The following is a 27488-nucleotide window of genomic DNA, read 5'->3' as shown; positions in this document are numbered from 1 at the left end:
TACTCTTTGTACGATCTCGGAATGCAGCTTTCAACATGAAACGACACGGTTGGGGTCGGATTACGTGGCCACCACTAGGGAAAATGGCCCGAGCAGGAAGTAAGCTTATTCCAAGGCATCAAAGAGGGAGAAGAGAGATTGAACAGGCAAATTATATAGAGCATTTGGATACGAAGTCAATGGACCCTAGAAATAAGAGCGTCGAATTCCAGATCTCGGGAGGCGCAGATTGACAGGCGATCTGACACTGACACTGTCAGTCTGTCACACTGCGGGCTCAGCGTTGGGGTTGCAGGAACTTAGCGGGCGACAGCTGCGTCATCATAGCACTGGCTGCAACTCTGCAACATGGCCTTTTATGCCGTCCTCGTTGATCTTTTCCTTTCCTCTTAAGCCCATCTGTCCTGTCCCTCAAAGGCTAAAGCAGTCAACCCACCCCATTCATTTTCTGCGCCGCCGTGACCTCGTCCGCGCCGGAATGTTTATCTCCAACTTTTTGTTTCGCGGCTGAACTCGACGATCCCCCTTGCTCCCAGTAAACGCACACACAGCTTCCAGATGGCCTCGCGCGGCCCTCTGAGCGGCCTGGACGGCATGCTGCCTGGTTCCTGGGCTGACCAGTACAATTCCTGGCGATTGTCCGCGAAGCAGTTCCTGCAGCAGAGCCACTATCCTCGCCCGCGGCCGCGACCGACTCGATTGCTCTCTGCAGTCGCGGCGTGCTTCTTTTTATTATTTCTTTTCATGCGCTCTCCGAGCGAGGTAAGTCTATCCCTAGTATAGAACGTGAGAAATCAAAGACTGATAATTGTTCAGCCGGAAGTAAACCACTGGCTCCAATACCCCTCGTACCACCCTTTTCACGGAAGACCCGAAGACGCCACGATAATCACACCCCGAATTGCCTACGACCACAATGACACCTTTATCCTATCAAACAGCTTACAGAAGACGAATGCGTCGTTTCATCTTGTCTTGCCCGCGACGCGGAGCAACCCCGGTCTATGCCGTACCCTGACATCGGCCATGATACTGAACTACCCGCCGCCGACGCTGGTGCGCTATGGGAGAGAACTGCCGGCGGGCTCGGCGGGACATGATTACATGGTGGACCGAATTACTGGAATATACAACTTTCTGGCGTACACTCCGCGCCTGCAGGACCACGATATTGTGCTAATTGTGGACGGCTTCGATATCTTTTTTCAGCTCCCGCCGGAGGTTTTGGTCAAGCGGTACCAGGACCTGCTACGGGAGACGAATGCGAAGTTACGTGAGAAGTACGGCATGGTAACTGTTGATCGACCATTCCGCAAGGACGGCGTGGAAACCCACCAGAAGTATTCACAGCGGGTGATCTTCTCCGCAAGCAAGGAGTGCTTTCATAACTTGACTGGAGATGCTGGATGTGCCAGTGTGCCAGGATCTACTCTTCCGCCGGACAATTATGGATGGAAAACGGATACACAGGAACAGTTGACCCGCCCGAGATGGCTCAAGCCAGGCGCGGTCATTGGGCAAGCGGCAGACTTGAAGCTCATCTATGCGCAGGTCCTGCGGTTCGTTGAGGAGCATCGCGCAGTCGACGGTGACTACCTGGCGCTGACGCAGATGTATGGCCGGCAGGAATACGTGCGCGAGCTGGAGCGACGCAGAACTACCAGCGGTTTCAAGGAGATGTTGTATCGATGGATTGGCATATCCGAAGCCACAAATATCACCATTTTTCCTCCACACCTTCAAGCTGGTCAGCGCTACGAATACGGAATCGGCGTGGACTTTGAATCGCGCCTCTTCTTCAACACGGTCAACTCGAAAGAAGACGTCGAGTGGCTCCGCTACAACAATGTCACCAAAACATCAACCGCGCAAATGGAGCACCGCGTACCTCGCGAGAGCCGTCTTCTGCTCCCCGACGACGTCTCGGACCAAAAACTGGGCAACCCATTCAAACAGCCGAAATACAGCAAAAACGAGTATGTCAACCCGCCCTGGAACGACACTCTGGATACCCTCCCAACCCAACGCTCCTGGAGCAACATCCCGCTCTTAACGAACGTCCACTCCGCCGAAGTCCCAGCCCTTATTCACATGAACGCAAAAGACAAGGGCACTGTGCGTGACACGTGGTGGTCGAAGATGTGGTACGCCCCTTGGGCTCGGGCCCTCTTGCGCAAGTACATGCGCTCGCAGACGGGCTTTGACGCCGCGCAGCATGCCCTGCTCGACCAGAACTTCTGGGATGTGCGCGGCGGCGTTGGTGGTGTCTGGACGGATAAGGGTGAGTGGATCGATTATCCCGAAGTGTGCTCGGGATTTGAGCGCGACTTGTTTGACGACGGCTTCGGAGCCTTCGGCGAGGAAGATGGAGGCGAGTACGGCGGACCCGTTTATAACCAATGGGGCAATCTGGTGAAGGGGAGGGAGTTCTAGTTTACTCGGTCCCTGTGGAATCTGTTACCATGCATCTTACCAGCTAAAAACCTTTGGTGGGCTGCATTTTTGGCGTTGTTTGGACATTCAGATATGTTCTATTATGGTCGGCGTATGGTTCATGGGTATCTGTTCGTCTTTCTCCATTTCTTACCGTCGCTTTTGAAGATACCAGATAGATGCGAGCGCTGCCTAGCTCTAAATTGACGAGAATCATACTCCGTTGTACTTTTACCTATCCTTGTATCATATCAGATACGTAGCCTCAACGCCGTCCCAGTATATACATAATATAAATCATATCATACATCCAATCCATGCTGTGACTTATGGCTCGATGATTGACCGATCCTGTCATGACGCAGCAGCACCAATCGTCTCCCGAATGATCGCCAGAATCTCCAGCACATTTTCGTCGCTCAGTCGTTGCTCTCGCTCTTCAATAATCGTATCAATCAGCGCAAGCGCACCGTAGTCACCTGCCTCGCCTTCTCCGCCTTCTTCTCCCTCCCCCTCACCTTCAGCCCCAGCCTCTCCATCAACTTGCTCAGCACCCTCTGCAACCTCGCCCACCTCCCCAGCACCCCCCTCATCAACATCCATCCTCTCCCCCTCACCAACATCCCCCTCCTCAGCACCCCCAACCGCCTCACCAGCCGGAACCCCAACACCCAAATTAACAATCATCAGCACCTCCCCCTTCGTAAGCCCATACGGCTGTAACCGCGTAACAAGGTCCCGGAGCGCATCGTCAAGCGCCTGACTATCCGCCTTCTTCCCGCGCGCCGTGCCATTCGACATCGTGGACGTAGGGTACCGCAGTAAATGCGGCGCTAGGCGCGCGGCATAGTTGTGGATTTCTTTCACGACGGTGTTGTGGTCGCGGAGGTCGGGGCTCGGTATGAAGTGCTTTTGGTTTACGCCGGGGGGTGCGGTGGGGGGGCGCCGGGGGGGATTGGCGGTTAGGTAGGAGAGGACTTCGATGTTTGTGAGGGTTGCGTCTTGGGGGTTTATTATCTGTTTCGGTTAGTTAATTTTTGTGTCTTTATTGTTAATGCTTGGATGGGTTGGGCTGATCGGGTTGGTTTTGGTTGCGGGGAGTTGGGGGGTGGTATAGAAGAGGGGGGTACGTACCCGCATGATGACTTTCTAGTTTGTTAGTTAAAGAGCTTTATAAATGGAGATGCCAGAGGGGTATAATAGGTATATTATTGTAAGCTTTGAGTACAGACTGAGCTGGCGATAGGATGATCGTGGTGAGGGGAAACATGCGAAAAATTAGGCGGTGGATTGAAGAAATGTGAGATTTTGCGGGCAGAATACAGGGCTCTGGAGTTGACGGCCCGGCGTAGCAGGCGGTGACTTGTACAGTAGTGTGTTGACCTTTTCAAAGTATAGAGGCAACTCGGCTTATATTTGTGCAATTCGCTAGGTAGGCTATATAGGAAACGAAGAGCTCTTAATTCTCGACAGGTCGAGGCTGCACATTCTTGACTGCGGCGTCTGCAAAGCGATTTCCCCAATCCTTCACCACAGCTTCCAGCTTCTCCATGTCCCCTTCACAGCTAGTATCCTTGAGTACGCCTTCTTTATACAAAATCCCTAACATCTCTAAAAGCCAAGTGCGACAGGTAGTCCCCTCTTTGTCGTTGAGCCTATTATCGTGGCTGCGGAGGAGGGCGTCAGCCTTGGCGGCTAAGTGCTCCTGGCTGTTGATTGCCGCGACGCGTATCAAACCGACGAGAAGGAAAGACTTGAGAATCCCAGCTGGTGTTTCTGAAGCGTGTGCGGCAATCCACCCGACGCCTTCGTTGACGATGTGGTATTTTGTTCCCTTGCTTGCGTACTCGGGGAGGTAGAGGGCCCAGTGGAAGTCGTTCGGAATTGGAGGATCCGCGCGAACGAATAGGGCAATGTAGACATTGTTTGGAAGGAGAGCCATTTGAAATAATTTAGAGTAGTTTGTCTATGCCAAAGTAGATATGATGCAAAGCCGAAATGAATCCAACAGAGGTGTTGTATTATGGAACTGAAGATAAAACGAATAGAAGCACCTTCAATGCGCCGGGAGGGACCAAAAGTAATTCCCATCCTAATGCCACCCAAACATTGCACACTAGATCAAAGAGAGAGCAAGGAGAATAAATCACAGGAAAATCAACCCACATGGCACATGTGATATCATACAGAAGAAGAAAAAAGACATGATCGTACCCTTAACTTTTTTTGAGAGCCTAGTCGTCCCTCTTCTTCTTCTTCTTCTTGTCGCCCGCATCTTCGGTCTCGTCTGACCGCTTGCGCTTCTTATCCTTGTCGTCACCCTTGGATGCCTTCTTGGCCTCCTTCTTGGCCTTCTTGATGTCCTTCTTGCTCACGGCGCTGGGGTTACCGGCGGCGTCGAACTCAATCTCGCCTCGCTCGAGCTTTCGCTTGTATCGCTTGAGGCTTAGCCCGGCCTTCTCGGCGAGCTTCTCAAGTTCTGAGTCCTTGCTCTTCTTGGACTTCTTGGTTGTCTCTTCGTCAGATGAGTCAGACTCAACGCCGTTAGCAGCGGGCTCAGCGTCAGAGTCAGCATCGGCCATCTCCTCGTCCTGGACCTCCTGAACAAGCTTCTTCTTGGCGGGGGTAGCCTCATCCTGATCCATGGCGTCGGCATCAGGGTTGTATTTCCGGGCTTCGCTGATATTGAACTTGCCGGGCTGAGCGGCACCGTCGGGGCCGATAGCAACACCACGAGGCTTGAGGGGCTTGCCTTCGAGAGCGGCCAGCTTACGCTCCAGGTTAAACCGGGCCTCAGTACCCAGGTTGGCCTTCTCCTCCTCGGCAACGTCGTCGTCCCATTCAGCAAGGGCATCAACACGGATACCGAGAGAGGCCTTGGCGGCGAGGACACGTGCCATCTTACCCTTGTTCTTTCCGGTGGCCTGACCGATTAGAGAGGCGTGGTAGATCAAACCGTACTTGGGTGTGTCGTGCTTGGTCTTCAGAGCACGGAAGAGCGCCTTCTCGGCACCAAGGATCTGGAGAGTACTGGCAGGGCTCTTGGAGAGGTTGGTCAAGCTACCGGCGTGGGCGATGAGCCGGGCACCAACCAGATCGCCAACCAAAGCGGTAAGGTTAGGAGCAATGGCGTTCATACGGGCGGTGATGTAGCCGGCGAGCTGGGAACGGTAGTCAGAGAAACCAATGACCTGCTCGGCCAGAGCCTGGATGTTCTCCAAATCATCCTCGCTGATTTCTGTACCCATAGACCTGTCGGCGGCGGCCTTCACAGCGCCCTCAATTTCTTCAGGCAGGATCTCTGCGAGATCGGCGTTCTCAAAGTTGGATCGCATACCCATCTTAAGGACGAGTCTGGAGTAGGCGATGTTGTCGTTGAGGATCTTTGCCAATTCAGGGAAGTGCCAGCCGTACCATTCCTTCACACGCATGGCGTAGTTGTTAAGTTCTTTGTCAAGGTCGTCCAGCAGACCAATAGCCTGAACGATCATGGTGTCGATCTTGTCGGGGGAGAACTTGAGCTTGTGACGAGCGAGAGAGTGGGACAGACCCAAAGACATGGTAGACATGTCCTGGGGAAGAAGACCAGGAATCAGCGTAGGAAGATGTTCACGGATGGCGCGGTAGATATCGGCCGTTGTGGAATCGGCGATCAATGAGATGTCAAGACCGGGAAGCTTTCCAATGGCATTTCCTACGCAGCGGTAAGTCAATTACACCGTCGGCATATCCTCTGCGTGTACACCTACCCAGCTTGGGATCAGCCACGGCCAGCGAGACCTTCTTCTCATCCTTGATCTCATCGAGGAGGCTGGCAAGACGAGGAGTAACCTTTCCTTCAACGACGGAGGCGACTTCTTCGAGGGCTGCTGTGGCACTGTCGAACTTCTGGAAGCTCTTCAGCTTGAGCCTGTCTCAGTTGTTAGACGCGATCGAAAATTTTGTCGATTGAGCAATGCAGCAAGCTCAACAGAGAGGAGGTACGGCAGAGATGGGGATAGCATACAGGTTGGAAACACCCTCAGCTGTGGAAGCCTCAGTAGCGATATCATCACGCTTCAGAAGCTTCTTGTCCTTAGCCTTGAGCAGGGCATAGCCCGCACTGGTCTCGGTCAGGATGAAGAGGGTCATGGTGTGCGGTCTCGACTCCCAGGTGTTTAAAATGGATAAGGAGGGCGGCCGGGGATGAGGAGGGAGGAGAGGAGGGAGGAATGGGCGAAGTGTGGGCGACCGTGGACTCGAACCTCCAGGAGCGTGCTGCTGGAGGATTTTTTTTGCCTTCAGAGTAAAAAGTGCAGAAAAACCGCTGCTGTGGCTCGTGGCCCGCAATTGTGGCTAGTGTGTGCGGCGGTGCAGGGGCTTACGTAACCGGCCAGAGAACAGCAGCACCTAGAGCTCCGATGTCTATGCGGAGAGCCGTCTGATCAGCTATCATCACACACAATGGAGGGCCTGTTCTTCAACGTTAACAGCGGGTAGGCTGGTCTATACTCTGTTTCTGAAGCCCCTAGCTAACGACTTGCAGCTATATCGAGGGGATTGTCCGTGGATACCGGAACAGCCTCCTCAACGGGCAACATTATTCGAACCTGACACAATGCGAGACTATCGATGGTATGCTCTGTTGAATAACGGCCTTTTGCTGTCTTTCTAATCATATGTCAGACGTCAAACTGCAGCTGGCGCCCGCATATGGCGATTTCCTCGGAGCTCTTCCTCCCAACCCCTCCACATCTGCCCTGGCAGGCAAGATGACCGACAAGCTAGTCGCCGAGTTCCGCTACCTCCTCGCGCAGGCTACGGGGTCGACTGCCCGGTTCCTAGAATACCTCACATACGGATACATGATTGATAACGTTGCGCTTCTCATCACCGGAACCTTGCACGAACGTGATACGCGAGAGCTTCTAGAGCGATGCCACCCGCTCGGATGGTTCGAAACCCTACCGGTACTATGCGTTGCGACGAATATTGAGGAACTTTACAACTCCGTGCTAGTCGAAACTCCGCTGGCTGGTTTCTTCAAGGACAGTCTGAGCCACCAGGACTTGGACGAGCTCAACATCGAAATCGTACGAAACACGCTCTACAAGAACTACCTTGAAGACTTCTACAAGTTTGTCACTACACATCCAGATTTCAAGGGAACGCCGACGCAAGAAGTAATGGCAGAGATTCTCGAATTCGAGGCGGATCGACGTGCTATCAACATCACATTGAACTCATTTGGCACAGAGCTCTCCAAGCCGGAGCGGAGGAAGCTCTACCCCGAATTCGGTAAACTGTACCCCGAAGGGTCGCTGATGCTTTCTCGGGCCGACGATATCGAAGCTGTGTCGCTGGCCGTGAGCATATCCGCAGACTACAAGGCATTCTTTGACGCCGTGGGTCTCACACAAGGAGGCGGGCTTGGCGGTATGGGTGGTTCTGATGGCAAGAGCTTGGAAGACTTGTTCTACCAAAAAGAGATGGAGATGAGCAAACTCGTTTTCACCCGACAGTTCACCCCTGCCATAGTGTACGCCTGGATGCGACTAAAGGAACAGGTGAGTAATTCAAGGCTAATTACCCTGAGACTTCTTTAACTAACGACTTCAGGAAATTCGAAATGTCACCTGGATTTCGGAGTGCATTGCTCAGAACCAAAAGGAGAGAATTGGAAACTTCATCTCCGTCTTCTAAGCCTCTCCAACCATGTATCTGAATACCTCCGTCTCCTGCCATTTTTCCAACTTTCCTTTTGTTAATTATTACCCAACTGTACGAGCGTATCAATGTATCGGCATACTTACGTACTTGCGCCACTCCGCGACCGGATCTGCTAGTTTATATAGGCGTTTGGGGTCTGTCTTTCGTGTGATATAGTACCTACATAACGCTAGCCGTGCCATGCCATAGATGAAGAAGAACCAACCTTCTCTCTACCCGCCTATCGTTTCTTGCTTTCCAGACATTGTACGACATTACCTCCTAGCATAAAGCTGGGGCCATGCCACGTGCAGACTCTGCATGCTTAGAGCGGGCACACCGAGCCAGCCGAGCTCGAGCTGCAGTAGTAGTCTGCATGAGTAAGGGGTTCGGCCGGGTCCGGGGACCGAATCATTACCCTGCGGAGTAGCTGCTCAGTTTAGTTGAGATGCGAACGTGGGTTCACAATTGAACTAGGCAAGGCGGGGTTGTCCGAAGCGGTTTCTACCTTAGCTCGCATGTTCTAAAACACGATGAGACGTTTTGAGATCAGGAGCTAAGCAGTAAAGATCGAGTAGTTCGGAAGGTCGGGCTGAGTTTGATTTTGACGAGCAAGTGTTTTTCCAATGCGTTTGCAGGCTCTATTTTTGAGTGTTATGGTTATATACATATTGCATTGATGGAAAGGCTGAATGCGAGCAAGAGGAAGACGAACGCCGGAGAAACAGTGTGGTTTTGGCTCATTCAACCGGTAGGTAGAAGAGCCCGGAAAGACAGAGCAAAGAAGCATGGATGGAGGGACATGGGCTCCCATGGTCGCGCTGGCGCTACCTTGGTGAAGCTGTTTGGAGAGAACATCATGCTGTCAGAGATGTGTATCCTGACTAGAAAGTCATTATTTGAACATTGAACGTCGTGAAATATTGAACAGTAATCAGGCCCAAAATTGCTCTAAGACTAGGCCTGCTGTCGAAGCATGAATGTGCATGTTTCATAAATTGCAAATCTCTTGAGTATATCGCGTCATGAAAAAAAAGAAAAAGAAATCCATGAGTATATGGCTTAAGCTCAATGCTACTTTTTGAAAGGGTTTTCATCTCAAATCTTTCTTGCCAAAGGGCCACCAAGAGAAAGAAACGTCAATCTTAGCCAGTTACTCGTACTGGAAAAGCGCACTGATACTCTCGCCGTGATGGACGCGACGAATAGCCTAAAAATTGATAAGTAAATGTTTCTTGAAAGGATTAACCGAGCATCGTACCTCTGCGAAAACGTGGCCGACCTCCAAGACTTCCAGCTTAGGGCATCGGCGCAAGTGCTCTGCCTGAGAAACGCTATTGGTCACGACAACCTTGTCGAGAGCACTGGCATTAATACGCTCAATAGCGTCACCGCTTAGGATTCCATGTGTCACCAAAGCGTAGACTTGAGAGGCACCTTCCTTCTTCAAGAGCTTGGCAGCGCGGGTGATGGTGTTCGACGTGTCAGCAAGGTCATCAATCAGGATCGCGGTCCGGTCTCTGACATCTCCAACAAGCATCATGGTGGCATTCTGACGATCCGTGATCCGCGTGGGTCGGCGTTCCTAGGGAATATTAGGTATATACGGAGCGGGAGTATAGGGCACATACCTTGTGGATCAGTGCAAATTCCATGCCCATGGAATCTGCAATCGCAGTCGCTCTCTTGGCACCTCCGGCATCCGGACTCACAACAACGGCTTCCTTGTAGTTGGGGATGTTGCGCAAGATGTAGTTCTTGAGAAGAGGCCGCCCGTAGAGGTTGTCTACAGGGATGTCAAAGAACCCTTGATATTGGGGGTCGTGCAAGTCCATCGTGATAACGTGGTCCGCGCCAGCGCAAGTGAGCAAGTCAGCCACGAGGGTACCCGCTTGAGCAACCCACTGTTTGTATCCGGGACGGGGCTCGAACTTGTTGATTTTGTCTTGACTATCGTCCAAAAGGCCGTTGGGAAGCGTGGACTTGCTGCTGTCCGACTTCAGAGATTCCAAGGTGTCGCTGCGAGAAAGCCCATTGGGTTGACGCTTCTTCACCGGGCTACCGGAAGACTCCTCCAGCTGAGCCCTTGCCAGACTCTTTTGCAGGTTATCGACACTGACGCCATTCATCGGGTTTCCAGTCTCAACCCTCCCGGGATGGGGAGTCGTGGGGGTGCTCTCAAAGGTATACCCGTTGGAAGCCCCCTTTCCTTCAACAGACGATTTGATCAGAGGAGCTCCCGATTTGTTGTAAGGGATGTCACTCTGGCGAGAGTATGGGAAGAGCGGGAGAACGGCGGTGACTCTTCGAGCGGATGCGGTCTTGCATGCCGAGATAGTGATGAGCAACTCCAAGAGATGGTCATTCACCTTTCCACCACCGGACTGAACAATGTAGACATCTTTTCCACGCACGGATTCTTTGATTTCGACCCTGGTTTCGCCAACAGAAAACTTTGACAGTAATACGTCGGCAGGAGGGATCCCGAGAATGTCGCTGATCGTCTGAGTCAGTTGAGGGTGGGAGGTGCCCCCAATGACGACGATGTTTCGAACCATAGTTGCCAGAGTGTCGGTATGTAGGATAATCTCCTAGGAAGCCGAGCAGAGAGTATGTGAGGGCGTTGGGGGGTAGCCGAATCGGAGGCGGAGAAAACCTGGGAAAAGCCGCAGAAGCGGGTGTTCTGGAGGGGCGGTATCGATCGGGAACGTTAGCTCGGGAGACACGAGGCGAGCAAAATGTGGAACAAAAAGTCCTGGAGTATAAAGAGCCAGAGAACTAGATCATGGCGGGGAGTCCTGAACACACTTCAAGGGCAAGGACGAAAGAGACATGGATTGAAAGGCAGTGGATCAAGATGTCGTGTGAGCCCGTAATGAGGAAAAGAAAAAAAGCCTCTCTTAGTGGAACCTGCAGCACCGGGTTTTCTGCCGTGGGCACCTCAGGCCGCAGTCGGCCCGATCGGGATTAGCGGTACTCAGGGCCCCTCGTTTCTCCCAACGGCCCCGCAGAAATGACGAAAGCAGCAAATTGAAGCAATCGTCGTCCGCTGGTTAGCAAGCACGAAACATGGACGAACACAGCAGAAGAAACAGAACATCAACATCCAGCATGCGGTTAGCCAGCATCTCTCTCAGACTCAACAGTAGCTGTTTTGCCTGTTACGAAAGGGCTAGGAAGCTGCGGATTACACCAATGGATAGTCTCGATTGACCAATAAGTACTTGCAAGTGAGAAACAGACTTGAGAGAGCAGAGATGAAATAGGAACAGCAAAGAAATCCCATGGTATTGTCATCGCTCAGGTCCAGGTCCAGGATTGGTTTCCACTGTTGCGGTAAAGGCCAAAAACGAGCTTGCTTTGCAGTCTGCCCTACATTGGCACAGTACCAGGCCAGTTCCATAGTCCTGCTATCCATAGTCAGTAAAGGGACCAGTCCACGGGAAGCCAGGAGCATTATCTGGGGGAACAGATATGCCAGAGCTGGGTCGAGGTGAAAGGCTCACAAGTGAAGCTGTAGTACTTGAATCTCCGATATATTGGCAAACTCCACACTGTTCCACCACAGCCGATCTTTCGGGTCTGTCAAAGTCGGTTGTTTGAGGACTCGGAGATAGCGACACGCTTTAATATTGTTGCTGGGCGGTTTTATCTACACATCACCCTATAGACCATCAGTATGAAACATCGAAGTTGTGCGGTGATTGCGTACCTTCCTTGTGCAGGCACAGTTTCAAAGACCTTGTGAACTCATTTGTCTGAGGGGTAAGGGCCAACTGAATGTCGTCCCTATAGGCAATGCCAGCGGCACGAGAACGGCTCATTCTGCGCTCGAAGATATGGTGATTTCTCTCCCAGGCCTCTGGTCGAGTCATAGCTAAGCGCGTAAAGGCAAGATACTGCCTCCATGAAGCCCGGGCACATTAGGCTGTACGTACACTCCCAGGCGGCCTGAACTAAGGAAAACGAAAATATGTTCGAGGGAAGTCGAAGGACTAGAGAACCATTTCCATTGAAAGTAATGACAAACTATCCGGCAGTCCATGTTCGATACCAGGACAGTTAGACTCAATATTGGGTCATTTTGATGGTTGTTCCCTTGCTCTAGGGCGACCGTGTCAGTTCGCGGGCCATGCTGAGAACCGAAACCCAACATGGTTTGCTTGCTTGACCCTCATGATGAGTATTTCCTGGGATAACTTCCTGTTAACAGGCTTCAAGGCATAGTCACAGACCACCAGCTCCTCAAAGTGGATGCATGGTCAGGTCAGGCAACAAGCAAGAGTTGGGCAATCATGCTCGTCAGATGAAGCAGAGGCAGCCATCACGTGCATTCAGGAGGTGGGTTACAGAGCAGATAACGCTAAGCCACAAAAGAACTAGCGCAGCTGATAGATCTACAAAGCAACAGCTCCAGCTTCCAAGTTCATTTCCCTGTTATCTGGTACAGTTTCTGCAGCGGCTTTGGAGCTCGTATGGCCTCGGGTACTCTTTGATTCTTTTACAGTTGAACTTTGCGCTTTTTCTATTAATGCCGCTCCATCTAATATCGCGCCGTCCTTCTCCGACCACGGCGTCATTCACGGTTTCCAATGCCTCCAGGCATACGAGTACCGCCGCGAAGCTCTTCTTCTACTTTCAGTTTCTCCTGCGGGGGATAGTTTTCATGGGCGTACTTCTTCTCCATGCTGCGCGGTTTCGTCAAGCGTTCTTCATTCAAGACGGGGCCATTGTGCCTTGGACCGCAGTGTGGTCCAGTCCACTGGGATCCTTAGTTTGTCGCATTGCTGATACGTACAACTTTATTGCCATTGCCCTCATCAGCGCGCTGGTGATCTTCGGGGTGTTTAGAAAGGGTTATACAGGTTGTATCTGCTGTACCCAGGTGGTCGGACTCTACTTACGTTGTTCTGAACAGAAGAGTCTCTTTTGGTCATCCGCGGTTTAGGCATTCAGACGTCCACATCGTCCCCCACGTACTTATCCAAAGCTGCGACGAGATTCATCCCAACGACCGAGATTCAGGACATCGTCATACACGAAGCTTTCAAGGGCTTCGAGGTGCGCTTCTATCTCGCGGTGGTTGTCGTAGGGGAGCCTGAGGTTGTTGTGGTCTTCCCGGTAAGGTTTCCCGATTCGCGCCCTTCTGCATCTACTTATGCTCCTTTGCCTAGAAACTCCTGCCTAACAGAGCAAAACTGGAAGAAGTCTGGAGAGGCTCTCGGCATTGCCTGTACGACTCAAAGCCATAAATCAGCCACATACATTCAGCTCGATAACCTGTTCCGATAAACGGCGTGGCTTGTTCGTATTCACATGTCTATAAAGGTATGTACAGATTATGCCTTCACATCTCCGTTTCCCTCCCTGTCCGTTTTCCGCTGCTTGGCCGCGAGGTATCTGGCATTTTGGACTTCAACAGTGTCCATCTTCCTCTTCTGCGCCATAGCGAAATATTGACCCTTTGCTTTGCCCTCGTTGGCTCCACCAAAGACCCTGTGCACCTTGCTTTGCCTTTCTCGCTCTAGATTCTTAATTTTCCCATCCCGGAAAGCAGTCTGATCACCTTGTTCAATAACTAGGTCAAGCAGTGCGCCGGCCAGGATTTCGTCCATTTTGCGTTGCCTCCAGACAGACCAAATATCATCAACCACGCCGCCAACGCCGAACTTACCAGTCCCTTTGGCGTACTCGCTTCTTGATTGTCTGGTATCTCCAGCATACACCCATTCCAAGGCATCCTCCCGGATCTCACTGTCTTTCTCGGGAAAGACGCAATTCCAGAGGACTAGCGGGGCGTCGGATGCCATCTCGTACATTGGTTTGCGCGGGTTCTTTTCCACGTCAAGCAAATCGGCCACAACGGACGGCGACTCAAGTCCTTGGCCCACGAGAAACAAAACACCTATCATGTGCCTAACTTGGTGCCACAGGAAAGCGGACCCTTGCAGGTTGAACACATATACCTGGCATCCAGGTGGGACTGAGATTTCGGGCTTCTCAATCGAGGAATCTGCGTCAGCGTGCTGTAGAGCATGAAATTCCGGCCGATTCACATAGCCCAACGGGCTAGTTCTGGGATCGAGCATTTCAATATCGGCACGGTAGATGATCCGCTCAAAGTTCTCGATCTGCTTGCTTGTATCCACTTTGCAGAAATTGCGAAAGTCGTGCACGCCCTCAAAGTGCTTAGCGGCTTCGCGCATGGCATCAATGTCTAACCAGCCTTCTCGGTACTTCGGCGGTTCATTGCCTTTTCGTGGAAGAAGCCCAAGCGGGCCCGGCGTCGGAGAAAACGCGGGCTGTGTGAAGAAGTATTTATAGTGACGCTCGCGGCAGGAGTAGCGAGCGTCAAAGCCTTCTGGTGGATTCGGGCACCATGCCAATACGCGAATGTCTTCCGGGAGCGCTTTATTCAGCAAGCTGATGTAGGGTATTTCATCCGCAATATCATCCCAATCCGCGTCTGCTACCTCTTTGCGCGTAGTCTCTGCAGTATCCTCCGCGTCCTGAGCAGGCTCTACCACCTTCGGCTTCGGCCGAGAACTGCGCACTTTAAGCCCAATAACCTGTCCAAAAGCACTAACACCACGATCCGTTCTCCCGGCCTTGGAGTACTCACACCCCTCCCAACTAAGATTAAATGCCTCGTTCTCCTTCCGCTTCACTTTCGGGTTCGGAACGTCGTCATCCGTCATATCAGTCGGGAAGATCAGCCTCGTCCTCATCAGCGCCTTCCACATCTCCTCCTCAATCGTCGGCAGAGCAGTCGGGTTGTTACTCGCATGTTCAAGGCCCTGGTATCGCTGTCCCAGGTACGCAAATTTCAGCGCGATGAAGCGGAAGTTGTACTGCGACGGGTCCATTTTCTTTGCCTGCTTGCGGGGTCGCAAGGCAGGGGCGTGGGTTATGTCGTCAGGGTCATATTTGCCTGTCGCCAGCCATCTAGGAATCTCCTTTTCTTCATTCTTTTCAGCTTGCGCTGGTGTTTTTGTCGTAGTGGCGGATGGTTTGTATTCCGCGTTCCGGGAATTCAGTTGCCGCTCCAGCTCGGTGATTCGCTCAACAAGGCTTGTTGTGCTCCAGGTTGAGTAATCTGGCTGCTGCTGATCCTGCTGCTCCTGCTTTTGCGATCCCGGTGCCTGTTGTTGCTCTGGCTGGCTCGGGGCCGGCGCCTGGGGGGTATTGCCGGACATGATTCCTGTGCGAAGAGAATCGAGCTTTGAAAGGCCCTCGTGGCGGTGTCGGGAGATTATTCGGCAGGGATTGACTCGATACAAGGGTTTAAATCGGGGTCTCCACATCCCCCGGTGATGGTGAGGGGTGTCGGGCTTGTCTTGGGGTCTTTTGTTCGGGCAGCTCTGACTCCGATGGAGAAAAATTTGGCTGGTTGGCCGCCGTAAGATTCCTGTATCGGCTTTACAGTATTCAGTGCGATAAGATAAGGCTGATAAGATGGATAAAAAATGGGGCCTTCTGAAGTGTATGGTAGACCGTACTCCGTAGAACAGAGCTTAAGCCTTGTGTCTATGGATTCTGCTATTAGGCAAGTGGGTGCCTCAGTTGACTTCCTTTAATGTGAATTGCCTAGAAAGCTTACTAGGATCCTGAAGGCAACCAGGGAGATACTTTGGTGGAGTTGTAAAGTAAAATCATGGGCAAGCGTGGGATAACTGATGAGATCTGAAGGGGTGAAAAACACAAGGAACAGACTCCGAGCGGAAGTATGCAGCCTCAGAGGCAGCCAGAAGAAGAGCAAGTTCTAGACTACTTGCAAGTTTTCATTTTTCGACCACCCTGAAGGCTGATTACAGTAGAAACTGTCAAGAGATTGGAACCTCCGGACTATACCATAAACACTAAACTAAACCTGGTTAGCTCGAATACCGTATTCTTATCAGCGATCTTAGCCCCGATCAAGTTCCCCGGTCCATATTGGGACTTCACCGACTATGATTTTGTAAAGCAACATTCCATGCTGTATGAACTGAGCATCATGAAGGCCTGAGGGTACGAGCTCTAAGGTCTCATGCGCAAGGAGTCGTAACCCGCAATGGCATACCTGCAAGCCAGAGAGGTCCTTGAGACACCGATTACCGTCCTGCTACTCGGCGACGCCGGTTGCGGCAAGTCGACTTTCCTATCGTGCGTACACCCCATGCGACGCTGGGCAGCCATGCCGTGAGAGGCTGATAGGCCAACTGGACTAAAATCAGTACATAGTGGACTCAAGAGCATCAGAAACAAGCAAGTGGGCAACACCGAACCAATAGATCTCCTCCGCGACAGCGACCAACCATTCGTGTACGAGATCAACTTCTCTAAGAAATCATTCACACTCGAGATTTACGACACAGCGAGTCCGAACCAGCACTGGACGACTCTCAGACCGGATGTTGTGCTTCTGGCGTTTGACATCTCGAATCGCGCGACCCTGGATGGGTTGTTGAGTGTGAGTTTGATCCGATTAACTGGCTCTCCTTTATAAGATAACGGCTGATGTATGCTGTTCGATGAACATCTAGTGGCGAGCTGATGTCATCCGATATTTCCAACGGGGTGAGGGCGAGCGCATCCCCGTTATGATGGTGGGGTTGAAGAGGGATTTGAGAGAGGAAGGCGAAAGGGTCATTTATCCGCAGGAGGTGAGTGTTTGTCTTCTATAGCCGCTCTCACTGGCGAGTGTCTGCTGATCATCAACATGGGTACAGACGTACAGAATTGCGCAGGAGCTTCGCTGCGATCGATATGCGGAGTGCTCGGCTGTTACTGGAGAGCTTATGCCGCAGGCGTTCGAGGACCTGGCAAGGCTCGCTTATGCAACTACAACTGCCGCTGGGGGACAGACGAAGGGTGGTTGTGTTGTCATGTGAGCCTGTGAGGAATTGTTGTTGTGTTTGGTTCCAAGATAGTTGATACCCACTTGACTACTGTATATACGGACTCTAGTTACATAATTCGCACTTACTACGGAGGACTTATTACGCTACAGGTTTACGATGGATCCAGAGGGTACGAATGGCAGCTTTCATCACTTTCAATTACGTATAACATACAGGGAGAAACCAAGGTAACGATCAAGTCCACCTTGTGGATTGACGGCACAGGGCTTTCCCCCAGAAGCTCACTGGTTTGAGAGCAACTGGGTATCTTTCCCTCATGAGTACCGAGTCAATCATTGAACAAGCAATCCCTCCCCATGAAACAAAGACGTAAATCGGACTGAAGATAGAGAGGATGATTCGTAGCAGCATACCATTGGGTGGAAGGAAAGAAGAGGTTGGTTTCGGTTGAAATTTCTTTTGCCGTTTTTTCTTTTTCCTTTTTGAATATTTGCGGAACAGAGGCTAGGATTGACATGCCAGGGGGAATAAATTTTTGGGTCTTCTCTCTCTTCAGACACTCCTAACAGCTGTCCTCATATCGCCGTGGTTGGAAAAGCAAGCTTTTTACCACTTGGCACCCTCGGCGGGCTGAGCCTCAGCCCAGGTCTCACCACCGGCAGCGGGGGCGGAGCTGGCAGCCCAGTCACCACCGTCAGCCTCCCAGCTGGTGGCACCGGCAGCAGCGAAAGCGGCGGGAGCAGCAGCACCCTGAGCGTCCCAGCTCTCACCGGCGAAGCCAGACTCGATGGCACCGGCACCGACGTCCTCAGCGCTGGCAACCTTCTCCTCAGCAACCTCCTTGTTCTCCTCGGCCTCGGGGTCGCGGTAGAAGTACAGGTCAACAACGACGTCCCAGTCGACCTCACGGTTGGCGAGGGTACCACGGAGACGGAGGACCTCACGGGCAAGGAGCCACCAGATCAGACCAATGGCGTGACGACCCTTGTTGTTGGTGGGGATGGCAACGTCAACGAACTCGGTGGGGGAGTCGGTGTCGCAGAGGGCGATGACGGGGATGTTGACGTAGCTGGCCTCCTTGATGGCCTGAGCATCGGTGCGGGGGTCGGTAACGATAATGAGGCGGGGCTCCTTGAAAGAGCGGGTGATGTAGTTGGTGAAGTTACCGGGGGTGAAGCGACCGGCAATGGCGGTAGCACCGGTGTGGGAAGCGAACTTCAGGACAGCGCGCTGACCGTAGGGACGAGCGGAGATGACAGCGATGTCGGCAGGGTTGTCGATGGCAGCGATGATACGGGCAGCCAAGAGGATCTTCTCCCTGTTTTGCGCACGAATTAGAATTCGTACAATTCGCGTACTCCTCCTTTTCAATCCCTCCAACTAAACGTACCAGGTCTTGCCAACGTTGATAACGTTGACTCCGTCAGGGCGAGTCTTCCACAGGTAGGGCTCCATGTGAACCTGGAGGTTCTTGGATCCAAGGTGGCATTGAGCCGCGAGGAGCATCTCAATGTCCTGAGGAGTGGGGTTGAACATGGGGGGAAGCTGAGAGGGGGCCATGGCGGGCGATTGATACTGCAAAGTACGGCGATTTGAATATATCAATCGTCTGGCGCTTGTCGCGATGTTGAGGTCGAAGAGAGGACTGACGCGAAAGACAACTTCCGTCGAAGCTGATTTTCGTCGCTTTTCGTGTGTGTTAGGGCTAGAGCGCTCGGCCAATTAGCGTCATTCTAGTGGGCCGCGGATTACTCATCCCAGTCGTTCTCTTAAAGTCACGTGCTTATCAGCTCTGGTGGACTAGTGTATTCTCAGGTTGAAGTTTTGGTCCGAAGTGTGACGCTGGAGGATTGGTGATCGCAACGCCAGGATACTGTCTTCAAGATGCCTCCACGCCTTCCTTTCCAGCCTTCTCTCAAGGCTTTCACTGGTGAGATTTTTTTCTGTCTTATCTTATTGACCGATGCTAAGACAACGCTCTCGCTTTAGGTTCCTCACATGTTCAGAGTCCGCTTGCCCGATTGTCGCTCAACCCAAGCAAAACCTCCGTCAGAGCGGGATCCGCCGAGTCGAGAGAGCGCCGAAGACATGATCCTTTCCTCATGGCACAATCGCGCCAGCGCAAAGCCGCGAACCTATCACGTCAACAGGCCCTCGCGGCGGAGCGTGACGGGTCTGTCGGCGACCCGGTGCACGGAGATTCGACACCCTTCATTGAAGAGCTGAAGATCCAGCAGGCGGGTACGCAAGAGTTTCATCCAAACCATTTTATTACCTCGGAAGAGCTCCTGGGTGCTCTTGAATACTCTGAGAACTTGACATCCCCTATCGAGGAACCGAACAGAGCAGCGGCAGATCCGCAGCTGGAGAAGGAGAACCAAGAGAGACATGTTAAGAAACATTACAACGCCACGGAAGCAATTAGACGAATCGTGGATATCAGGAACGGAAACACCGGCGACCAAATGCGCCTTCGCATCCAGAAGTGTATTGAGACGTTCGGCCGACACAGGACCGACCAGACCTTGCCCCCAAAGCCCGCAGCTGTTCCCCCAGAGGGGGCCACTCGTCATTTGGAAAGGGCCCGTCGTGTTGGGCCTGATACCGGGTCCTCCGAAGTGCAGGTCGCAATTCTCACCGCAAAGATTCTTAACCTGTCCCGGCATTTGGAAACCACCAACAAGGACAAGCACAACAAGCGCAACCTACGACTTCTCGTGCACAAGCGACAAAAGCTGCTCCAATACCTGCGGAGGAAGGAAAGGGGCGGGCCTCGGTGGCAGAACCTCATCGATACCCTTGGTCTTTCCGAGGCGTCTTGGAAAGGCGAGATTAGCATGTAATTGTTCGGCGTTTGTACATTAGTTGTTTTTGACTCTCTCCAACGAAACGTTGGCCTGTACCTTTACGATATCTGACCTCTGGCGTGTTGAGTCTTTCGGTCACCCTTTTCCAGTCTCTTCTATTCTGTATAGCTACAATTTCCGTTCTCTAACGTGCCTAGGATAAACCTCATGACAGAGCGCATTAGCCAAGGCACGACAGCGTCTTCCAAGTAGACAAACGTACCCACGGGATTAGGTACTTTGCTCGCTGGATGGGCGAAAGATCCTCGCCCCCGTCAATCATTAAAAGACACTGCGGTCTCCTACTATGAATAACATACAGAGCCGCACGCGCTCGAATTAATGGGGCTTGATACTAGATGCCTGGCAGCTTCTGGTGGGAGAGTCGCTCAGGTATTTGTATTAAGAACATACATATATTTTGTGGCTCAGGTATAGAAGCAGCATTTAGCAACAAAGACAGTCTTTTTTTCTTCTCATTTTCTTTGGGAACAGGCTACCTTGCCATTATTATCTGTGAAAGCTTTATGAAAGTGGAGTCTAGTCTAGTCTAAACAGAGATCTTGGTACAATGTACTCACCGCCTCCCCAGTATGGGCTTCTGCCGGCACGTCACATAGCTCTTGGCATTATCTCTCCTTCCCCAAAGTTAATTTTCCCTCACATTATTCACTTCGAAATCATTGCTTCATTCACATAACACAACACTTCACCCACTGACCCCACCCAAGGTGAGTGAAATTCACTAACACTACAGCAATCGCGCAATCCTGGAGTTTTCGAGGAGCTTATAATCCCGCTTTTCTTTTCGCAAATCCTCTTTTCCTTTCCACCACCTACGCTCCTCGTTCTCCAGGTTCCCAACTAGCGATCTCTCTCTGAATCAGTATGTCCCGTATTCTTCCCCGCTATAGCTTCCAGGTCGCAAATCTAATCTCACTCTTTTCCAGCCAAGCTTCTCCAAAATATCTTCCATCGCGCGATTTCGCATAAAAGTCATTGTCTTGTTCCGCAAACACACCCAAAGTCAAGATGCCTCGTACCCGTTCTCAGCCCGAATCGCCTGGTGGCTTCGTTTCTCTTGATGACACCAAACGAGCTACTCGTCGGACTACAAGATCGAAAAGCGCCGCTTCTCGAGCCGCGTCTCAAGAGCCCATTACTGAACAGCCCACTGAGCCAGTAACACAAGCACCGACTCGGCCCAAGGCTCAAGCTCGTACCACCAAGAAGACTACTACGAAGAAAGCCAAATCCACTACTTCTACCACTACTAAGCGCGCAACGCGAAGCACCTCCCGCAAGGCGGCGCAAGATGCGGCCGAACAAGCACAAGATTCTGTCATTCAGAACGATCATGACATTGCGCGAACGGATAATGAAGAAACCGTTGAAGCTCTCACGGAGAAACCCGAATCTGTACCCTCCACGTCAGATTCTGCTCTAATGGAACCTAAGAACTCAGAGCGTGAGTATAACAAATCTCCTACATCTTTGCAAGCTTTTGCTGTACCTTCTCTCCCCCCTTCCCCTGTCAATTCTCCCTCGTCATTTTTTGTTTCAAAACCCAAGGAGCCTCAGGAGTCCAAGGATCACCAGGAGGGCCAGTATTCCGAGGACGAGCCGGAGTTCGAGGATGTACCAGTGGACCATGACCACTCGAACAAGGATATCCTGAATATGCAATCAGAGCCAACCCCTCAGAACTTTGAGTCATTCCAGCAGCTCGCCGAGTCTGAGGTTCCTCCATCGCTGAACGCGGACGCATTGAACTCTGATTATATTCCCACTCTTCCCGGCACCAATGATGATTTTATCCAATGGGGAAATTCGAATCTTGATCTTGATGAGGCGTTGGCCAACTTCAACCTCGAAATATCGGACGAATGCAATGCGGAAATCAATCTCCTGCTTGCGAACCACAAGACTGCCCAGGAATCGACAAAGAATCAGGCAGTCGTGGATACCATGGAGCAGGCAGTTGCGGCTTGCCAAGGTCAGGACGCCGACCAAGCCATTGCAACCCAGGTTGTCTCAAGCACCGTTGAGCAGCCGATTACGGCACTTTCAAATTACGCTTTACCAAACACCACCAACGTCGCCGAGGCAGCCGCACCAACCCCAGCTCAGACTCTCGGTATTATCACCAGCGCCTCGGAAGAACTTGCTGTAGCGGTCACGATACCTCTACCTCCTGACAATGATGTCGATGCTTCTGAGCAACTGGCGATCGCAGATTTGGCCCCTTCGTCTCTTAGTGGCACATTCGCCACCCAGGCAGCCTTGGATACCTCCAAGGAGACGGTTAATCTAGCCGCTACTCCCTTTGCTGCGACAGTATCAAACCCAGAAGCCGCCGAGGAGCCCACCGAGGACCTGGTGGTGCCCAGCGCCTCTGAGGAGTTATATGCGGTAGCACCAATCACAGTGGAACTGAAGGATATCAAGGAGCCAGACAACAAAGTTGCAGTATGTGATGAGACTGCCTCCCTTTTGGTTTCCACTGTGGACTCCGACGAGAAAGCAGCTGTGGAGGATCCTATCGATGGCCTCATCAAAGCTCTCGCCAATATTTCATTATCTCAGGAGGTTATGCGTTCTGCATCTCTAGAAGCCACTGCTTTCTTTACAGAGTCGCACAAAGCTCCCGCCAACATCTCACTATCTAAGGAGGTTATGCGTTTCGCACCTCTAGAAGCCACCGCTTTCTCAACGGAGTCAATCACTGTGCGCCAACCCGCTCCTGCTGGTACACGTCTTCTGGCATCCATTTACGACGATATTCCCCCGAGCGTGCCAGACATGCCGACTTTGTTGGCTTTCATGCGGCGCCAGGTTCCGAAGCCAACGCTCTTCGGCGGTCCTATACCGTATTCGCCGTCAACCATCTTTGATGACAGACACCCACCTCCAACTGTCGATACCATAAAAGACCAGAAGACCGTGGAGGAGCACTTTGCACCATTGGTGCTGGAGGAGGAACCGCGACTTATGTCGGCTCCTCCGCGCCGCCCATCCAAGGTCAGATCCAATGACCAGCCGACTTCCCAAGCCCCTAGGCGTCAAGGATCGCGCGCTTGGCACGCTACTCCGCTCTCACCTATAGCGGAGGAGCAGGACTTGAACCGTCATGTGAGCCCGGCTGTTTTAGCAAAAGAAGCCATCCCAGCTCAGGCCATCCCCACCCAGAGCGTACCTGTTGAACATACTACAACCTCAACCGTCGGCAAGGCCACTCCTGTTAAACCGCTGGAACCTTCATCCACCAGTAGCGCCCCGGAAATATCCGTTCCAACTTCATCGTCTGCCCGGCCCCGCGTCCCGCTTAGCTCTACTGGATTCTCGCCATCCATCATTCCTGTCAATGGATCTCTTGAAGGGCCAAATAACACTGCGAGCTCTTCCAAAATGAAGAACTTGTCCGAGGACAAGACCCTGGCCGAGGAGAAGGCTATCAAGAGGACCCCAAAAACACCCAAGGTTCCTGGAAACACAATGACCCCATCGTCTTCCAAAGTTTCAGGAGACAACCCACGAAACACTGATACTTCTGCTTGCATTTCTTCTCAACTTAATCAGAAAAAGCCAAAAACAAAGAAAAAGCTAACCAAAACTAAAGTCAACAGAAAACGAGCCCATACCGAAGATATTCCTGATGACAACGCCGAACCTGTCACCCCATATGCAAACAAACGCCGTAATCTTGGACCCCCTGGTAGCACGCCTTTTGCCAGACGGTCCACGCGTCTTACCCCCCTTCGCCGCCTTCCCCATAAAGTGTCGTGGTCTGAGAGGAAACTACGCCGTGAGGCAGAACGCCAAGGTCGTATTCAAAAAACCATTTTCCGCCTCCCTGAATTTGTTGCGCAGACGGAAGCGGATCGTCGTGCGTCTGAAGCTGCTGCACTAACATCTACACTAACCACCGAGCCTCTCAAGGCCAACTTTGATTTCTCACTTGAACCGGCTCAGACGGATGACCAAACCGCCCCCGAAGAATCTGCCGCAGCTCAGGAGACTCCGGCCAAGGAGCCATCCACCCCAGAACCTGCTCGGAGCAGCTGGAACCTTAGCGGATTAATCAACTCTGTACCACGCTCCTTGACGCGCCTTCTGCCCCGATTTGGTCGTACTCGTTCGACATCAGAAGCTCCAGGTATGCCTAATGACTGTTACCCCTCCGGTTATGTTCTAGTATTAATCAAGAATAGCTATCCAAGAGCCTGCATCCGAACGCATCCAACGCACACAGCCCGCTGAAACATCCCCAGATGATGCGGCTACCGAGCAAAATTCACAAGCTCACCGTCGTCTGAGCGAGCAACCACCAGCAAAACGCGCCCGTACTTTGTCCTACTCGCTTTTCCCCGCACCAATTGATCGGTCTCGTTACCTTGGGGATATTCCACCAAAACCCCTCGCCACAGTTCCGGTTACGGCTCCTGCTTCCGATTCTGCGCCTCGGCCCGCTGAGAAAGCTACGCCTCAGAGCACAGAACTTCACACTTCGTCCACCCCTATTGAACGGGGCCGTGACAGCACACCGCAGACAAGCAATGCTACGACCAGGTCGAAACACAAGCGCAAGCGCTCCCCATCCCCAGATGTCATCCCGAACCCCGAAGGCTCCAGCTATGGCATGGACATAAAATATTTCGAAATCAGCGATGATAGCGAAGATGAAGTGGAACCTTCACCTCCTCCTACCGAACCTAGAAATCGTGGCAAGACTTCCCTTCGCAGCATTGCCCAGTCGGAAAGACCGGCATCAAAGAAAGTTCGATTTGACGCGAGCCCGGAAGACACACCTTCCAAACGCCGTGCTCGTGCCACTGATCCTTACCGCGGAAGGCACTTCATTGGAATGGGCGGCCCTCAAACATCATCAGCACCTCCTACACCTACACCTGAGTCCAGTGTTGCGGACCCACGGCAACGAGATGGTTTCATTCCGAACACATCAGGCACTTACCAACTTGATTATGATGCCTTTTCCGATGATTCTGACACCGAAGACGAGACTGTCTCATCTCCCAGCCATCCTACTCCTAGTGTTGTCAGAACTCCCAGTTCTACGCAGCCTGATACTAGTGCACCGTCACCTGCTCCTCCCTCTGCCGCGCGCCCTGCACAGCCTCCGTCGACCCCTACCACCAAATTCGACGAAGAAGCACTCGCTAGGGCCCGCTCACAAGCCGAGAAATATAAACCAAAAACGCCCAGCGGACTTCGCACCGCTAGCCGCTATTCTAGCCCTCTTACCGCTATCACACCTGACCTCACACCCGCGTCCACACCCGCGCCGGCGCTACCTGCTGGGAAGCCCACTGAGGAATTTGGAGATGATCAGTTTGCAAAGGACGCCCAGTGGTTGTATGATATCTGCCCCACTGGCGATCTCTCCAAACTTGTTTGGCCTGAGAAGAAGCCCTTCGGTGAAGACTTCGACATCAGCGACGAGGCACGACGCATCGCGAACGAGATCTGGGATTCAACGGAAGTTGACGTCGCGATGCCCATTTTCGAGCGCGAATTCGCTGAATTCAAAAAGACCCTGGTATGACGAGATCTGACACGGCGGCCTCCGCAATGCCTGAACATCAGCGCCACGGACTTCATTTGCAGATTACATTTGAAATTATGTCTCAGTATCCACGAGCTCGCATCTTTTATACTCACATGTGGGGATTGTCATATCTATTGACTGCATACGTGGCGCTCTGCGACTGGAAGGAAGATGGGTTAATCGCGATGCATTTTGTCTGCTTAGCATGGGCTGCTTCGCTTCAATGCAACACTCAACCAATACGCCGCCATCATGAAACTGGCAAGGCACACGGTAAAGCATGTTTTGTCCTTTGGAGTACTACGGAATGGTTTTGCTGCTTCCTTCTTCTTTCTATGCGTCTAGTTCTGTTCTTGAATCATATTCTTTAGTTCTGCATCATATATCCTTTCACTGAGGTCTGATTCTGTTTTGCAATTGCGTTCGTCGTTTAGTTCTTCATTTCTGTTCCTTCAGGTTCAAACATGGCATGTCAACATCGGGGTTGTATTTGGTGTTTAGTATCAACACTGGCTCCGTTGAACTCGCTTTTTTCCGCGTAGAGAATATCCTATTCTGTGGCTTGGTGGAGTAGTTTTGCTGTCGGAAGCTGACAGGATACTAGAAGCTGGATATCGACAAAGAAAAGTGTTTGTCTTGAACCTTATGGGATGTGGATTCTGGAGAGGCGTGCAGGAAGACAGCGTGTGTCTCACGTAGCCAACAAAGAGTCAGAATCCTTTTCTCTTCCCATAAACATACGTAATGCCCCAGGTCTTCCAGAACCCGTGCATCCTCAGCCTCAACTTCATTCGATCCCAACGTCCATCTCTCCCTGTCAACAACTACACCAGAATCTAACAGCTCTCCCTCACCACCTTCGAAACCAAGCCAACATATAACCTATCACGAGGGCAGCAACGTACACTGCCGCCCCCGTTCGAGCCAGGAAGGCCCAAAGCAGGGAGATGTGTTTCTACCAACCCAACCCACCGGGCTGCATCTGCGCCTTCCACCAGCTCATCCAGCCCTGTCAAAACGTGATCTACTACTCAGCTCCCAACCCGTCCAAGAACCCAAACCCGCTTGTAAGGGTCTGTGGCGCGAAGCAGTTTATGAAGGGCGTCGGCATAAGAATCTGCCATCTGTGCCAGTCGATGTATCCGGGGATGACGGGGATTGGACGCGGCAGCGGCATTGGAATGGGGATGGGGATGGGAATGGGATACAATGTGAATCTGGGAATGGGGTTTACGGGGTTTATCAGTTCGGGTCCACCTGGGTCCATGGCCCCGGGTGTCCAAGAGCAGGGGCAAGGGCAAAGACATAACCTGAAGACGGAGGTGGAGGAGAGGGCTGCTTTGGAGAAACTGGCGAATGACGCCATGATGGCCGCTTACACCTCGACCACGCCTACACCCACATTTATGCCGACTTCGCCGACTGCCTCCGATCCTGGATTTAGGTCCGACTCTAACCTGATGGTGAGACGACGAGGACCCAAGACGGAACTGAGACGATTACTCCCGTATCCGAGCCCGACGTCGAAGAGGAGAATGGCTGTTTCGTCGCCCGTGCCGGGGTCTCCGATAAAATCTGCATCTGCAGAGGGGCCGATACCGTCGCCGACGCCGTCGCCGACTGAGATTAAGATACAGGGGGAGAAAGGCGAGGGGCAGGTTTCAGGGAACGGTCGTGTTCTTGGTGAGCTGGACATGGACGGGGATGAAACCGAAGCGCGCGTGCTGTTGCTGCAATGCCAAACTGCTCTCGAAGAGAAGGTTCGAAGCCCTGCTTCTGGTGTTGAGGGCGAAGCTTCTGATGAGAAGACGACGACAACTGAGACTGAAGGTGCTGATGGAAAGGACAATACGGTGGACGGCCCGGAAAAGGGAGAGAATACACACGGTGTCCAGACGACAACGACTGAGACTGAAGTTGCTGATGGGGAGAACGATACAATGGCGGACCCGGAAAAGCAGGAGAATGCTCACTGTTTCCACAAGCCGGAGCAAACTCACGGGCTCCAGGCTGAAAATGAGAGTGGAACGAGAATTGGCAGTAGGCATGGAAGCATGGATGACCGAGTTGAGAGGTTGGTTATGGCATGAGGACATTTTACTTCCAGACTCA

General features: G+C 52.2%; 13 protein-coding genes across 13 annotated transcripts; 6 read left to right on the top strand and 7 right to left on the bottom strand.

The window, feature by feature from the left end:
• Positions 1-558: 558 nt before the first annotated feature.
• DSM5745_03536 (glycosyltransferase domain-containing protein) lies at positions 559-2433 on the top strand (the record flags this gene model as incomplete). Its single annotated transcript, XM_026745552.1, has 2 exons — positions 559-762; positions 817-2433. The coding sequence occupies 2 exons, from the start codon at positions 559-561 to the stop codon at positions 2431-2433; spliced, it is 1821 nt and encodes a 606-aa protein (XP_026606418.1).
• A 354-nt stretch (positions 2434-2787) lies between these two features.
• DSM5745_03535 (uncharacterized protein) lies at positions 2788-3573 on the bottom strand (the record flags this gene model as incomplete). The annotated part of the gene is made up of 2 exons (XM_026745551.1): positions 2788-3450; positions 3568-3573. The coding sequence occupies 2 exons, from the start codon at positions 3571-3573 to the stop codon at positions 2788-2790; spliced, it is 669 nt and encodes a 222-aa protein (XP_026606417.1).
• A 319-nt stretch (positions 3574-3892) lies between these two features.
• On the bottom strand, positions 3893-4375 carry DSM5745_03534 (uncharacterized protein; the record flags this gene model as incomplete). Its single annotated transcript, XM_026745550.1, has 2 exons — positions 3893-3998; positions 4041-4375. The coding sequence occupies 2 exons, from the start codon at positions 4373-4375 to the stop codon at positions 3893-3895; spliced, it is 441 nt and encodes a 146-aa protein (XP_026606416.1).
• Positions 4376-4667: 292 nt separating this feature from the next.
• nop58 (RNA-processing protein NOP58) lies at positions 4668-6564 on the bottom strand (the record flags this gene model as incomplete). Its single annotated transcript, XM_026745549.1, has 3 exons — positions 4668-6127; positions 6183-6343; positions 6440-6564. 3 exons carry the CDS (start codon positions 6562-6564, stop codon positions 4668-4670), a joined length of 1746 nt encoding a protein of 581 aa, XP_026606415.1.
• Positions 6565-6876: 312 nt separating this feature from the next.
• On the top strand, positions 6877-8115 carry DSM5745_03532 (H(+)-transporting V0 sector ATPase subunit d; the record flags this gene model as incomplete). Its single annotated transcript, XM_026745548.1, has 4 exons — positions 6877-6908; positions 6959-7047; positions 7099-7979; positions 8032-8115. The coding sequence occupies 4 exons, from the start codon at positions 6877-6879 to the stop codon at positions 8113-8115; spliced, it is 1086 nt and encodes a 361-aa protein (XP_026606414.1).
• Positions 8116-9274: 1159 nt separating this feature from the next.
• Positions 9275-10679, bottom strand: DSM5745_03531 (ribose phosphate diphosphokinase subunit PRS5; the record flags this gene model as incomplete). Its single annotated transcript, XM_026745547.1, has 3 exons — positions 9275-9331; positions 9383-9706; positions 9753-10679. The coding sequence occupies 3 exons, from the start codon at positions 10677-10679 to the stop codon at positions 9275-9277; spliced, it is 1308 nt and encodes a 435-aa protein (XP_026606413.1).
• A 2018-nt stretch (positions 10680-12697) lies between these two features.
• Positions 12698-13058, bottom strand: DSM5745_03530 (uncharacterized protein; the record flags this gene model as incomplete). Its single annotated transcript, XM_026745546.1, has 2 exons — positions 12698-12883; positions 13026-13058. 2 exons carry the CDS (start codon positions 13056-13058, stop codon positions 12698-12700), a joined length of 219 nt encoding a protein of 72 aa, XP_026606412.1.
• Positions 13059-13460: 402 nt separating this feature from the next.
• Positions 13461-15317, bottom strand: DSM5745_03529 (pseudouridine synthase DEG1; the record flags this gene model as incomplete). The annotated part of the gene is made up of 1 exon (XM_026745545.1): positions 13461-15317. One exon carries the CDS (start codon positions 15315-15317, stop codon positions 13461-13463), a length of 1857 nt encoding a protein of 618 aa, XP_026606411.1.
• Positions 15318-16174: 857 nt separating this feature from the next.
• Positions 16175-16994, top strand: DSM5745_03528 (putative Rho-like small GTPase; the record flags this gene model as incomplete). Its single annotated transcript, XM_026745544.1, has 4 exons — positions 16175-16266; positions 16345-16573; positions 16647-16766; positions 16833-16994. The coding sequence occupies 4 exons, from the start codon at positions 16175-16177 to the stop codon at positions 16992-16994; spliced, it is 603 nt and encodes a 200-aa protein (XP_026606410.1).
• Positions 16995-17570: 576 nt separating this feature from the next.
• On the bottom strand, positions 17571-18524 carry rps0 (40S ribosomal protein uS2; the record flags this gene model as incomplete). The annotated part of the gene is made up of 2 exons (XM_026745543.1): positions 17571-18282; positions 18355-18524. The coding sequence occupies 2 exons, from the start codon at positions 18522-18524 to the stop codon at positions 17571-17573; spliced, it is 882 nt and encodes a 293-aa protein (XP_026606409.1).
• A 324-nt stretch (positions 18525-18848) lies between these two features.
• On the top strand, positions 18849-19807 carry DSM5745_03526 (mitochondrial 37S ribosomal protein uS15m; the record flags this gene model as incomplete). The annotated part of the gene is made up of 2 exons (XM_026745542.1): positions 18849-18894; positions 18954-19807. The coding sequence occupies 2 exons, from the start codon at positions 18849-18851 to the stop codon at positions 19805-19807; spliced, it is 900 nt and encodes a 299-aa protein (XP_026606408.1).
• Positions 19808-20842: 1035 nt separating this feature from the next.
• Positions 20843-25373, top strand: DSM5745_03525 (uncharacterized protein; the record flags this gene model as incomplete). Its single annotated transcript, XM_026745541.1, has 2 exons — positions 20843-23966; positions 24022-25373. The coding sequence occupies 2 exons, from the start codon at positions 20843-20845 to the stop codon at positions 25371-25373; spliced, it is 4476 nt and encodes a 1491-aa protein (XP_026606407.1).
• A 950-nt stretch (positions 25374-26323) lies between these two features.
• Positions 26324-27466, top strand: DSM5745_03524 (uncharacterized protein; the record flags this gene model as incomplete). Its single annotated transcript, XM_026745540.1, has 1 exon — positions 26324-27466. One exon carries the CDS (start codon positions 26324-26326, stop codon positions 27464-27466), a length of 1143 nt encoding a protein of 380 aa, XP_026606406.1.
• Between the last annotated feature and the right edge of the window lie 22 nt (positions 27467-27488).

The sequence above is a fragment of the Aspergillus mulundensis genome, assembly GCF_003369625.1.
Source record: "Aspergillus mulundensis strain DSM 5745 chromosome Unknown scaffold_2, whole genome shotgun sequence".
Classification (NCBI taxonomy): Eukaryota; Fungi; Ascomycota; class Eurotiomycetes; order Eurotiales; family Aspergillaceae; genus Aspergillus; species Aspergillus mulundensis.
The sequence above is the reverse complement of the archived record's forward strand: the minus strand, read 5'-3'. Positions and strand labels throughout refer to the sequence as shown.